Source organism: Halichoeres trimaculatus, unplaced genomic scaffold (genome assembly GCF_033239565.1).
Source record: "Halichoeres trimaculatus isolate MK-OKI-2021-1 unplaced genomic scaffold, fHalTri1.1 fHalTri1_scaffold_12, whole genome shotgun sequence".
NCBI classification, from domain to species: Eukaryota; Metazoa; Chordata; class Actinopteri; order Labriformes; family Labridae; genus Halichoeres; species Halichoeres trimaculatus.
In genome coordinates this window covers 23930138-23942879 of record NW_027437190.1, presented here as the reverse complement: position 1 = coordinate 23942879, position 12742 = coordinate 23930138, and the positions used below count along the sequence as shown (strand labels likewise).

At 42.6% G+C, this 12742-nt stretch overlaps 1 protein-coding gene across 3 annotated transcripts; it reads left to right on the top strand.

The window, feature by feature from the left end:
• Positions 1–344: 344 nt before the first annotated feature.
• On the top strand, positions 345–12469 carry arnt (aryl hydrocarbon receptor nuclear translocator). Of its 3 annotated transcripts, none has more exons than XM_074683344.1 (19): positions 345–710; positions 1330–1423; positions 1584–1622; positions 1734–1784; positions 2657–2870; positions 3520–3733; positions 3865–3967; positions 4067–4132; positions 4306–4391; positions 4539–4615; positions 5231–5365; positions 5482–5556; positions 5902–6053; positions 6934–7018; positions 8704–8891; positions 9777–9963; positions 10160–10334; positions 10415–10551; positions 10650–12469. In XM_074683344.1, exons 1-19 carry the CDS (start codon positions 674–676, stop codon positions 10731–10733), a joined length of 2199 nt encoding a protein of 732 aa, XP_074539445.1. In that variant the 5' UTR covers positions 345–673; the 3' UTR covers positions 10734–12469. The 3 variants fall into 3 exon arrangements, with proteins under 3 accessions (XP_074539445.1, XP_074539444.1, XP_074539446.1); XM_074683343.1 differs by having other exon boundaries at positions 346–710; positions 10157–10334; positions 10650–12467; XM_074683345.1 differs by lacking the exon at positions 345–710 and having other exon boundaries at positions 1380–1423; positions 2356–2870; positions 10157–10334; positions 10650–12466.
• The last annotated feature ends 273 nt before the right edge of the window (positions 12470–12742 follow it).

Here is a 12742-nt window from a genome sequence, read left to right as displayed (position 1 = left end):
TTTCACAGAGTTATGTGTGTTTTTGGCTCGAAAAGTGGGACTTTTTTCTGGAAAAAAATATTGTGGCTTCATATTTTTTTAATTTAAAAAAAAAAGTAGAAGGGGCACAAAATTGGTTGTTTTATTAGGGCAACGCCGTGACCAACAAACAGTAATAACCTATATTAACCTTTCCTGTTTTATTTAAAAAAAAAAAAAAAAAAAAAAAAAAAAAAAAAAAAAAAAGCACAATAAAGACTAAAGAGAGGTGTTTTACATTTATGGACCTTCAGGTCCCTGTATGGACAGCTGGGTGGAGCACAACACGGATTTCCCAACATTTCACGTCATTTGTATCTGGCTTTAGTGATATCCAATTGAGAGAGGAGGAGAGAAAACACTATAGACGGCTTGCTCTCCGCTAGCTCGAAACGCCATCTTAAACAGAAAGGGGTTTAAACCGGGGGAAAACAGGAAAGGGGAGCACAAGAGCAGAGAACCCGCAGTGTGTCTTGTTTTTGGCCGTCGGATCGTCCCAGGACTATGTTCGTCATGGCTCTGAGCGTTTACAACACAAAATAAAGGCGCGTACGTGAGGAAATCAGCACGGCACTTGTTAGCCTCTAGTCAGCTAGCACGGGGGAGGGGTTGGGGTTTGAGGATTTTTTTTTTACACAGCCGAAGTTGTTTGTTTATGTTATTCCATACGGACATGTCCTCTTCGAACCCAGGTAAAGTCCTTTAAAAGTCATAACAATTGATGAGTCGCAATATTCTTTCAAACTTTCTATGTATTCAGGGCGTTTTCTCATGCAAAGCTAAAGCGGACACTTTCCAAGGGATAGCGTGACAGCATCAACTTAGTTAGCTCAGCAGCAAAGCTAAGCTAGCTGGCTATTGCATAAGTAATAGATTGTTGGCATGCTAACCAGCTCATAGCTGCTAGATTAGCGAATAGCTCACTGTTAAAATACTGATGTTATGAATAACACTGTTCTACCGAATAATGCAAGGTGATTACAACATCTAAGTTTGCTTTCTACCGACCTGATATTTTCGCAGCTCGGTTCACATGTGTCTGTTTTAAACACACAATTCACATCGGAATGTAGCTACATTGTTAGCTAAGAGAGTTGTTATAGCTCTCCTCAATCCGTCAACATGACTCAATAATAATTGATTTTTGAAGTAGATTACTGTGGAAGCACTGATATTACTATCAGTCTTATGCTAATTTTAGTTAGGCTTCCGAGTGGCTTAGTTTCTGTTTTTAGCGCTAGGGGCACAATAGGAAATCACCTGTCAACTCTGCCACAACGTGTATCTCTGTGCCTCTGTGTTTATTTATAGAGTTGCCGGACCCAAATCTGGGTATGGGGGCAAGTGGGACTCAAGGGAGTGGAGGGGCTGTTGTACCAAAAGGGACAAACAAAAGAAGAGCTGCGTAAGTCTGACAGCAGTACAGTTTCAATAAGCTGAAATGTCAGTATCACTTTATGTATATTTGCTGACTGCTACACTTTTGTTTCTGAGAGCTGTGGTCAAATTTCTTGTGAGAATATTGGCGTGAAGCTGCTCACACGGCTCTCTTCTCTTTATTGCAGGCCAGACTTTGATGATGATGAAGGGAGCAAGCTGTTCAGGTACATTACACCCAGTTTATTCTGTCCTGGAGTAAGGGGATGGGATACATTGAGTATTTAATGAGAAAGAGCTGTTGAGATATCAAAATGCCTATTTTCTGTTTTCTTCAGGTGTGATGATGATACGGGAGGCTCCAACAATGACAAAGAGCGCTTTGCCAGGTAAGTGATTGAATCAGGAGGAGAAAATGTGTCCAGAGGGTAAATTAGTTGTAAAGGAGCAATATTATTGATGCCCCAGTGCTTCTCTCTCTCTTCCCTGGGATTCTTTGAATACTTACACTTCTTTTTATTTGGAAGTGATTTTTGGGCCTGTATTTTAGAGGGTTGGTTTCATTTCCAGGTTTTTGGAAGAAGATCAGAGTTTTGCAGATAAGGAAAAACTAGCCAGGTATGGCCTCTACCTCTGTGGAAGGCTCCTTCTCCTGCTTGTATTCATTTGAACATTGAATGCACTTATAAAATACTCTCCTGTCCTGCTGGGACCCCAGCACTTTGTCATTGTCGACAGCACAAAATTACAGGAACATTTTGCTGCTCTATGCATCTGTTTTGGTGCTTGTCAGAATGTTATGCCTCTTTGCCCAAGAAAAGCTGGTTGTGTCTCTCAGCCCACTCCTGTGTTCTGTGTCACTAACCCCTCTGCTATGTGTGACTCAGGAACATGGTTCACTTTGGTAATACCTTCCTTTTGAGCAACTTTCCCCTCTTTCTCTTTTGTCTCCTCTCTCAGGACACCTGAGTGGTCTTTCTCTTTCTGCACCTGCTCTCTTTTTTCACACCAACTGGTCTTAAAGGATCAGTCTCTCTTGCTTTCTCGCAGCCATTTTTTAGATCATTGACTACACTATATTTTTCACTTCTATTATTTCTCACACCTTCTCTCATTATCATGTTTTCTTCCCAATTGGCATACTTGCATTGCAGCATTAACTCTAAACTCTACTCCATGTTGTCCACCTGCCCGTCTGTTCCCCCATATCGATCCCTCCTATCCTCCACCTCTGCCTCCCTCCTCCTCTTCCTCACTCCAGGGAGAACCACAGTGAGATTGAGAGGCGGAGGCGGAACAAGATGACCGCCTACATCACAGAATTGTCGGATATGGTGCCCACATGCAGTGCACTAGCACGAAAACCTGACAAACTAACCATCCTACGAATGGCTGTGTCTCATATGAAGTCTCTGAAAGGAAGTGGAAATACCAATGCAGATGGGTCGTACAAACCCTCCTTTCTCACTGACCAGGTATGAGGAACTCAGAGAGAGGAATGTAGTAAATTATGGGGAATGAGATTTAAATTCATTGCCAACTTAATGTATCAACATGTTATTTTGGTTAAGAGCTGAACAAAGTGTCATTAACTGGTGCAGGAATCAAGTCATTTAAAATAAACAGACAAACACATCATAAGTTAAACTGCACCTCTCAGAGTTCAGTAAGAGTGGAGTTCATCGAGAGTGAAAGTAACACCCTTTAAGCTTAAAACAGAGTTTTCTCACATGGTTGCTGAAGGGCAGCTATTTTGACCAAGAAACTATCTTTGCTGTTGCTGTTCTTAGCTTTTTTTTGTGACTGAACAGAGTTTTTTTACTGCTACTTAGTGATCTACCTTGCAAAATCTTGAAAATTTTGTGAAAGTGCTAAAAACTACGCCTCATTGCCTCTTGTACCTCATAAACTATAGGTGAACACTGCTGATACACAACTGGCAGGATTATAAATATGTTTACCCAACTCTAGGCAACAGTACAGGTAGCAATGATAAGGAGCAAGGTGCATAGGAGTCTTTTGATTTTTTTGTTTAAAACAAAGATGATTTGTGACACATCAAAAGAAAAGGAGTTGTTTGTCAGTTCTGCCTGTCTTGCCTATTTTGGTGCCCTCTGTCTATAGGAACTGAAGCACCTCATACTAGAAGCAGCCGATGGCTTCCTTTTTGTGGTGTCATGTGAGACTGGCCGCATTGTTTACGTCTCCGACTCCCTGACACCGGTCCTTAACCAGTCACAGCCTGAATGGCTTGGTTCCTCCCTTTATGATCAGCTTCATCCAGATGACACAGAAAAGCTCAGGGAGCAGCTCTCTACTGCAGAGAATAACAACACAGGTACATAACATGCACTTAGGGTAATTTCTGCTCTTTTATGACAAGAATTTGATTTTTTCAAAAGAACTTAACCATTAAATACCAGATTTGAAAATGATCACCTCAAAGTTTTGTTCATTCTGTCTCTGAAGGGAGGATGTTGGACCTAAAGACGGGCACGGTAAAGAAGGAAGGCCAGCAGTCATCAGCCAGAATGAGTATGGGAGCCCGTCGATCGTTCATCTGCAGAATGAGGTGTGACTGACTGTAGTCAGCTATCCAGCTTAGTATTTGCATTCAAATGTGTGTCTACATGTATAAAATGCCAAAATAGTGAACAATTTGTATTTGCAGATGTGGCTCTTGTCCAGTGGAACCAATATCTATGAACAGACTGAACTTTCTTAGGAACAGAAACAGGTAACTCAAACCAAACACTTTTTCTTTTACACATCTTTTGCATTACAGTGTTCCAGATATTATGTAGAGGATAATCATACCCTATGACAATGAATTAGAAAAAACTCACACTTTTCTGATTTGCGCTGTGGTAGGACTTACTATTTTTTGAACAATCCCTTTGTTAAACTTAGGAATGGTTTGGGTACCGCCAAAGAGGGTGAGCCTCAGTACGTGGTGGTCCACTGTACAGGATACATCAAGTCTTGGCCTCCTGCAGGTATCATTTAAGATTTTAATTTTTCAGTGCAGTTGTGGGTTTGAATTGCTTCATAATGTAGCTAAGAGATGTAAATACTGCTGAGGTTAACTTTTTTATTGATGAGTTACAGTATGTTTACACTTTTGTTGTATGTTTGCATTTTAGGAGTGTCACTAACAGATGATGAAACAGACAACAATCAGGGGAGCCGCTACTGTCTAGTTGCCATCGGGAGATTACAGGTATGATGGATACTTCAGAAGAGAAATGGTGGCCTTTCTTTAAGTGTTCTAAAGAAAAAAATACCCTAGATCTTTTGGCATAAAGTAACATCTTACCCAACAGCTTTCTTGTATCTGTAATGAAGTGCAACATTGTGTGACCTTTAAGTCAGCAGTTTTGCTTTAGTAATGTTGCAAGAGACTTGAAACCTTTCAAAGAAAACTCAAATCTACAACAAGGCAGTGTTTTATGGTCACCATCTGCAGTCTTATCTGAAGTGGATTATATCAAGTGTTTACACAGTGAGTAAGAGTGTTTTGAAATCATTTATTTGCCCGTCAGCAGCTGATTGTAAAACAATGATACTAGTCAGACTCCACAGCCAGTACTCCGGGTTTCTTTTTTCTGGTGCTGATTATTTCATATACTTAACTAGATTAAACGCATACAAATATGAATAAAATATGACCTTTAATGCACCGGACTAGAATAACAATGAATGTGGTCTGGACCTGCTTGTACTTAAAGTGGACTGTAAAGACATTTTTTACGAGTTGGTGCGGCATAAACCACTATTGATGAGCTGTTCGAAAATTTTTGGTTTGTTACAGCATCCTGTTTTTGTCCCCCTATAGGTGACTTGTTGCCCGGGTGACACAGACGTCAACAGCATCAGTGTTCCAGCAGAGTTCATCTCACGTCATAACTGCCAGGGCATGTTCACTTTTGTAGACCATCGCTGCATGGCTGCCGTCGGCTACCAGCCACAGGTTAGTCTTCATGTCACTGACAGTGGCTGTTTGTCGGACTGTAATTCACAACAACCTTCAAAGAGTTTCTTGTGCATGGGTTAATGGTTAAATGTGTTGCGTGTCGTTTTTTGCAGGAATTATTAGGGAAAAGTATCCTGGAGCTGGCCCACCCAGAGGACCAGGGCTTACTGAGAGACAGTTTCCAACAGGTAAGACGTTCTGAATATTTGATGGATACTTAAGACTTCTTCATATCGTCGTTAATCTACAGCGATTTCTGCTCTCTGACATTATCCTGACAGCTTCTTCTGGTATTATGCCTTTGTCGGTGTCTTCTTAGGATAGATTATTTTTTGTCAGTTATTAACTAAATAGAAATTATGTTAGCATCCATTGTGCTTGTGAAGCAGTGCTTTCTCAGCAATAAAGAGCTTGACGTGACACGGTATCTTTGTAGCCAGAAACCTCTGTTTGACTCTGTCTTGTAGAAGTTAACCTAAAGATTACAACACCACCACATTGTGACTGCTGTCATATTAAATGTGTGTCCACAGGTGGTGAAACTGAAGGGCCAGGTCTTGTCAGTGATGTTTCGGTTTCGCTCCAAAACCAGAGAGTGGATCTGGATGAGGACTAGCTCCTTCACCTTTCAGAACCCGTTTTCAGAGGAAATTGAGTATATCATCTGCACCAACGTCAACGTCAAGTGAGTAACACTCTTATTTTATCAATACTGACGATTATGTAACATGATTACACAATCGAATACAGCTCACAATGAAACTATTGTGACTGTTGTGAAAGATCCTTAGTTTGAATGCTTACCTATCACTCTCCATCCCACTTCCTCTTACACCCTCCCCACTACCCCTTCAGTAAACCACACACTGATCACTCTCTCCCTGCACCTCTCCCCTGCACCCGTCTCTGATTGTGGGGCAGTAGAAACTCGACTCAGGACCCCCTTACTCCAATCTCCTCCCCAGGGGGTTCGCTGCCCCCATCCCTGGGTCAGGGCAGTCCAAACTGCCCTCCTGTAGTGCTCAGTCCTGGGCAGGTAGCCACCAGGTGAGACCAGGCCTGGCCTGACTATCCTCCCACCGCATGGGAGAACAGGGGCTGTTTCTTCATGGGAGACTACCGCTGGGTCTGGCGGTCACTTTTCTCATTTCCTAGTTTTGGTGATTCTTCCCTTCTTCTCTGTTTTTCTGTGTTCCTCTGTCGTGTTCCTCTGTCGTGTTGGAGGATAGTGTTCTTGTGTAATATGGAGCATGTTTGTTAGTCACTAAGGCTGGAGGTAAAAAGCTTTATTCAGACAGAAATTTCATGCAGGTGGTGCAGCATGTTGGTGGTATGTATTTATATAATAGTCCTTCCTTTGCTGGAGCGTGCCACTGTCCGCCTCTCCTCTTCTGGTTTCTTTCTTATGTTGCCATGGCTACCGGTGGCGGGTCGAGTGCTACTTTGTCAGCAGGTGTTTGGGATTTCTCATTCAGTAGTTGAAGGCATGGAGATGGAAATGAGGCTATTTTTGACCAACTCTCTCCCTTTCTCTCGCTCTCTTTCTCTCTCATTTCCCTTTTCAGGCAGTTACAGCAGCAGCAGGCGGAGCTTGAGGGAGGCGGAGCCAGAGACAGTCTGTATGAGGCCGGCCCAATCACAATGTCACAGGTTAGGCCACGCAGAAACACTGGGACACATTGTATAATTAAAGCTTACATTATGACCTGTTTTTCTTATTGTCGTGTCTGTTGTGGAAACAGTGGCAGGATATTGATTCTTTGCTCAGCAGGAAATTAGTGCCAGATAACAGGAGAGCTCCATTATTACTTGCATGCTGTTCATGCACTTTATATAACGCCTCAAATACACCAGATACGTCTGCAGTCCGACTATGTTCCATTGCATGTTGACTGCATTTGTCAAATCACACCAGCTGCGTGTTCAGTCCAACAAGGTGCATGACTGACAGACAGCTGGAGTCACAGACCCGGATAAGTCTTGTCGATTCTCCCAGTTCTTTCAGTCACTAGGAATTTTTAGGTAGTTTCCCTCCACGACTTCCTGTCTTGCCCAATCTTCCCCATGCTGAATTTATGCGTCACAGCTCCACAACCAGCAAAAATAGGATGAGTGCGCATCATCTGAGACATGACAGACTAACCATGTACATGACCTGAGCTGTGCCTCTGATTGGGTGAGCCATCCATCCATCCATTTTCTACCGCTTATCCGGGGTCGGGCCGCGGGGGCAGCAGCCTAAGCAGGGAAGCCCAGACTTCCCTCTCCCTAGCCACTTCGTCCAGCTCTTCCTGGGGGATCCCGAGACGTTCCCAGGCCAGCCGAGAGATGTAATCTCCCCAGCGTGTCCTGGGTATGCCTCGGGGTGTCCTCCCGGTGGGACATGCCCTGAACACCTCACCAGGGAGGCGTCCGGGAGGCATCCTTGTCAGATGCCCGAGCCACCTCATCTGGCTCCTCTCAACACGGAGGAGCAGCGGCTCTACTCCGAGCTACTCCCCGGATAGCCAAGCTTCTCACCCTATCTCTAAGGGAGAGCCCGGCCACCCTACGGAGGAAACTCATTTCGGCCGCTTGTACCCGCGATCTCGTTCTTTCGGTCACTACCCAAAGCTCATTACCATAGGTGAGGGTGGGAACAAAGATCGACTGGTGAACAGAGAGCTTTGCCTTCCGGCTCAGCTCCCTCTTCACCACGACAGACCTGTGCAGAGTCCGGATCACTGCAGACGCCGCACTGATCCGCCTGTCAACCTCTCGCCCCATCCTTCCCTCACTCGTGAACAAGACCCTGAGATACTTAAACTGATTGGGTGAGCTCGCGATGTTGATATCCTCTAAACCACCAAGTTAGAAAAAAAATCACTTCCCGTACAGTGTGTGCTGATTGTAAAGTTAGCGACTCAGACAGGAGATGTTTTTTGAACCAGGCTGTACATAGGTTAATTTCTGCTTTGAAAATATATTTTTTATTATATTTAATGGTGAGTTTGTGACTTCCGGTATTTTCGGAGCCAGCCTCAAGCAGACAGACGATTTTAGCACTTCCCCATTGCCTCATATTTATTAGACCTGGAGTTTGCCGCTTGATTCACCCCCATTCAGATACCACTGGCTAACAGTGGGAGCAGTGGGGTTCAGTGTCTTGCTCAAGGACGTGACTGCAGAAGCTGGAATCAAACCCTCAGCCTTCCGATTGAGAGGCAACAAATAGAGGAGACAAAATTTGAAGTAGTCCAAAGAAACATCTTATAACATGTGTAGTTAAAGAACAAACATTTGACATCATGTTTATTCGGACTGTGATCCCCGAGTTGTTCTTTTGTGATCCTCAGATGCCAGTGCAGCCTGTCACAGCAGCAGGGCCGGACCACAGCAAGAGCCTTGACAAGCCAGAGCTCTACCCCTCCCTCTACCAAGCACAAGATCAGACCAAGGTTCTGTCTTCCACCCCAAACCCCCCCACACAGATCTACCCTCAAGCTAACAGCTTCCCTGCTGCCCGTACCAATGAGCCATACAGGTAGGAAGTCATTCTGTGTGTGTTAACATGTTGGTGAACGAGTTGACATGTACACCAGGTTGGCATCCTGACTCCTGAATGCAGGGTTTCATCTCTTCGATCTCTTAAAGCACACTCTGTCAGCCAGTCGGTGTGATTCCCCAGACACGCTCACAAAGGGCCAGCAGCTCTTATCCTGTTATCTTGTGATGAGACTTCATTAGGTTTATATTGTTAACTAGGGATAACATTGATTCAGCCAACAACAACAACATACTTAAGATGTGAAGATAATGGGATTGAGATCCAATTCTTCAGTCTTCATTATAAACACTTGCTTTGCAAACTACTACAGTGTCTGATGGAATAGACAATAATATATGGTGTCCACTGAAACTAAATAAAGCCTGAGAAGAGCCTGATCAGCAGCCTTCACCAGCCCCAGGATGTAGACATGTTTTTTGTATCAGCAGTTTGCTAAAGCTAGCAGTATTAAGATAAAAAGTGGTGGCCCCAGAGGGTGGCTCACTATATTTTGTGGTCGCAGAGAAACGTTAAACCTCCTTGGTTGTTTCAGAATGGAGCCAGAAGGGTCACTTTGTGCCTGAAAGAAGTCCCAGTTGGTTAAATTGTGAATCTCTGGTATTCTGTAGTCCACATGAAGAGTATAGAAGGAAAACTGTCCTCCACATAAGTGAAAACAGATCCTGTCAGACAAGATTATGATCCCTTCTAACTAAGTGTACTGAAGTGAGTGTCAAGCAGCCAGACTTAAGCTTCGGCTAGCTCTAAAGTCAAATTACTTGTTTTGCTAAACTAACAAGAGAAGGTCTTTATGCTGTTATATCCCTGTTTAGATGACATCCAGGTAACAGCGCTCTCACTCCTGTTGGTGTTTGTCTGCAGGCAAGTCAACATGACTCCACAGATGGCTCAGCCAGCTCATTCGGCAGGACAGATGCTGGCTCAGATGTCTCGTCAGAACGGAGCCCCGCATTCTGTCGCTCCACCTAATACTGGCAGCCCCCTACACGGAGGACCAGCAGGATGGCCTGGAGCTGCAGCTGGAGTTAGACAACAGTTTAATAATCAGGTAAATGCAGCACACCACATTTCTCAAACTGAGTTTGATTTTAGTCGTTTTTATTTCATATTTAACGGCAAGATCTTTTCCAGTTTTTTTTCTATTCTTTTTCTATCCCAGTTATAGATCTTATTTATCCTATTCTATTTTCAATACCATCCACCACAAGTAATTAAATAGTTATTCCTGCCACTCTAACCAGCAGGTGGCTCCCCAGGCAGCAAAAACCATGTCCCCACAGTTTGCTCCCATGGGAGGATTTGGAGGTGGTTCGTCCAATTCTTTTGGCCAGATGCCTACAGGTGCTGCTCCTACCCCTACCAGTGGTGCAAACTACCAGCCAATAAATAACCGTGCCAGCCTCAACACCAATGGTTATGGTAGGTGTTTTGCACATTTGTGTGATTATGTCACTTTGTAACTCCCTTGCATCCTCTCACTCCTCTGTACTTCTCCCCAGATGGCTCCCAGTCCGGGGCTCAGTTCCCCTCTCGGGCAGCTGAGGCAGTGTGGCCCCAGTGGCAGGGCCAGCAGCATGCACAGAGTAATGCAGAGCAGCATCCTCACGCTCAGGGCAACCAGCAAGACATGTTTCCTGTGAGTTATTCAAACTTATCTCACTTCCTGTAACATTTTTTTTACTCCCTCTCGCTACCACTTAAAATAAATCTCTCTATCCCTTTGATCTGATTCAGGATGTGCTGTCTATGCTGGACCAGCCTGCCAACTTCAACAGCGATGAATTTGAGATTCCAATCTACCCTTCGTTCAATGAATGACCTGGTCGATACATCTCTACTGATCTTTTGACTTTTACGCCCTCAGTCTCTCTTATATTAAGCTCTACTGCTCCTCTTTTCATCCTGCTCCTGAGAGTGGCACTCTTCCTTTGCTTTGCATGGCTTCAATTGCACTGCCACAAGATAGAGGGAGATATCTACCTGCAGATACAAAGGGGAGGAAAATCAAGGATTTGCTACTGACAGAAGATTATTTAAATAATTTTCCAGCCATTGTAAGAGAATTTAGCTAGCACTGCCCAAAGCTCAACAGCCTATGTTGTAGATATGTGAAATATAAATATATATATATATAAGTATATAAAACCGCACAACCACACTTGAATAGACTGCACAAAACACTCTCTTAAACTCTGGTTAACAAACACCAGGCTAAACACACAAGACTCACAAAGGCCTTTTAGTCTTCTAGTTTTTCTCAGGCATTGATGAAGAGTGTTTTTCAATGTTGTTGCCCTTTAGCATGTAGACTAATCACTCCAATCGTTGATTTAAACTCTCAGGAAATTGCAGGGATATTCAGCTTTGGTGATTTTTAAAAATTCTCAGTTGTTGCACGCTAACCACCGCTCTGTGTGCTAACCTCACTCACAGTTTGAAATCCACAGCATGTCTCTGCATGTCGGCACAGCTTTCATGGAGCGCTTCTACAATATGTAGATTCCTACAGAGGACAATTTTCTTTGTACATCTTGACTTCACCTTTACATTTGATTCTTTTGTTTTTCTTTTTTTTTATTGTGTACTTTCAACAGACAATGAGTGTTACAGAGGCTACATACTGTTCATCCAGGTGCCCGCTGGAAATGTAAACCATCTGTTTTTCTTTGCCTATATAGACATGTATACAGTGTGCATGTGTGTATGTAAAATGGATACATACAGAGCCATTATCAACTTCAGCACAGTGGAAGGGTTTTCTAAATCATTTGATGGTCTTGTTTCTGTTGACCTTGAATTAACCTGAACCAAGTATGAGCTTTTTGTACTTATTTGTAAATGAAATTTTAAAGAAGTCACACAGCAATAATTAACAAGCAGGAAATGTGTACTTTTAAAGCCATTCTTTAATGTTGTTATTATTGTTGTCCTTGATTATTGTTGTTTTTTAAATGGAGAGATGTAATAGTAATGTTTGATTTCATCAAATAATCCCAGTATTTTATTTTTTCTATTTGAAAAGTATGATGATCTCTCCATTGCCCCTTTGTGATTAATATTTTAATGGTCTAATCAGGGTGTGAAGGATCGAAATGGAATTTAACAATCAATATGATCTATGAATAAAAATGGACTGATCATCTTCAACCAGTTGTGTTTTACAATCATGTTTTGGTAATTTGTAGAAGAATGTTTTGGGATAAGACATAATACTTTGAAAATATTTTAACTAGTAAATAGCTAAATTGACCCTTTGTATTGCTGTTGAACACCTGCAAACACAATGACTAATTATGTAAGTGTATGTAAACCCATGCTGATAATTGTCCAGGTTTCATCTTAAAGAGGCTTGTATGTCGGTGACTGTGCTGTCTTTGTTTTTGTTGTTTGGTTGCTCTGTATCCAGGTTTTCTCAATGATGTGAACTTTTATCATTTAGAAACACAAATATATAAATATACTGTATATGTCTATGAAATGTTGAATGAGAGAAAGAAGTGTTTGGTTTTTTGTATTAAATTGTTATATTGTTGAGAACCACCATGTACAGTTTTTTGAAGAACATACACTTGAGAAGTTTCATTTAATACATAACTACAAAGTCATCCATATTTTAAGCCTTCATAGAATCAACTGTTATATCTTAGTCAGCACTTCACTGATGACACTCATGCATCAGTCATGGCTGTCTTTAATTACACCCCTGCATGTATTCATTCGCCTGAAGCAGTTTGTTCTTAACTTGTGAAGTAACAAAAAACAGCTTTGCTGTGGTTGGTGTGTATCTTTTTTCCTTTCTCATTCTGTGTTTCTGTGAAAGCAGAGAG

What these genes read in the sequence shown, in the direction of transcription:
- arnt (XM_074683343.1), top strand. Translation starts at nt 674, where the DNA reads ATGTTATTCCATACGGACATGTCCTCTTCGAACCCAG. An exon ending in TGCAGAGAATAACAACACAG is followed by an intron (nt 3,734 to 3,864) that starts GTACATAACATG and finishes CTGTCTCTGAAG; the next exon opens with GGAGGATGTTGGACCTAAAG. An exon ending in TGAGAGACAGTTTCCAACAG is followed by an intron (nt 5,557 to 5,901) that starts GTAAGACGTTCT and finishes GTGTGTCCACAG; the next exon opens with GTGGTGAAACTGAAGGGCCA.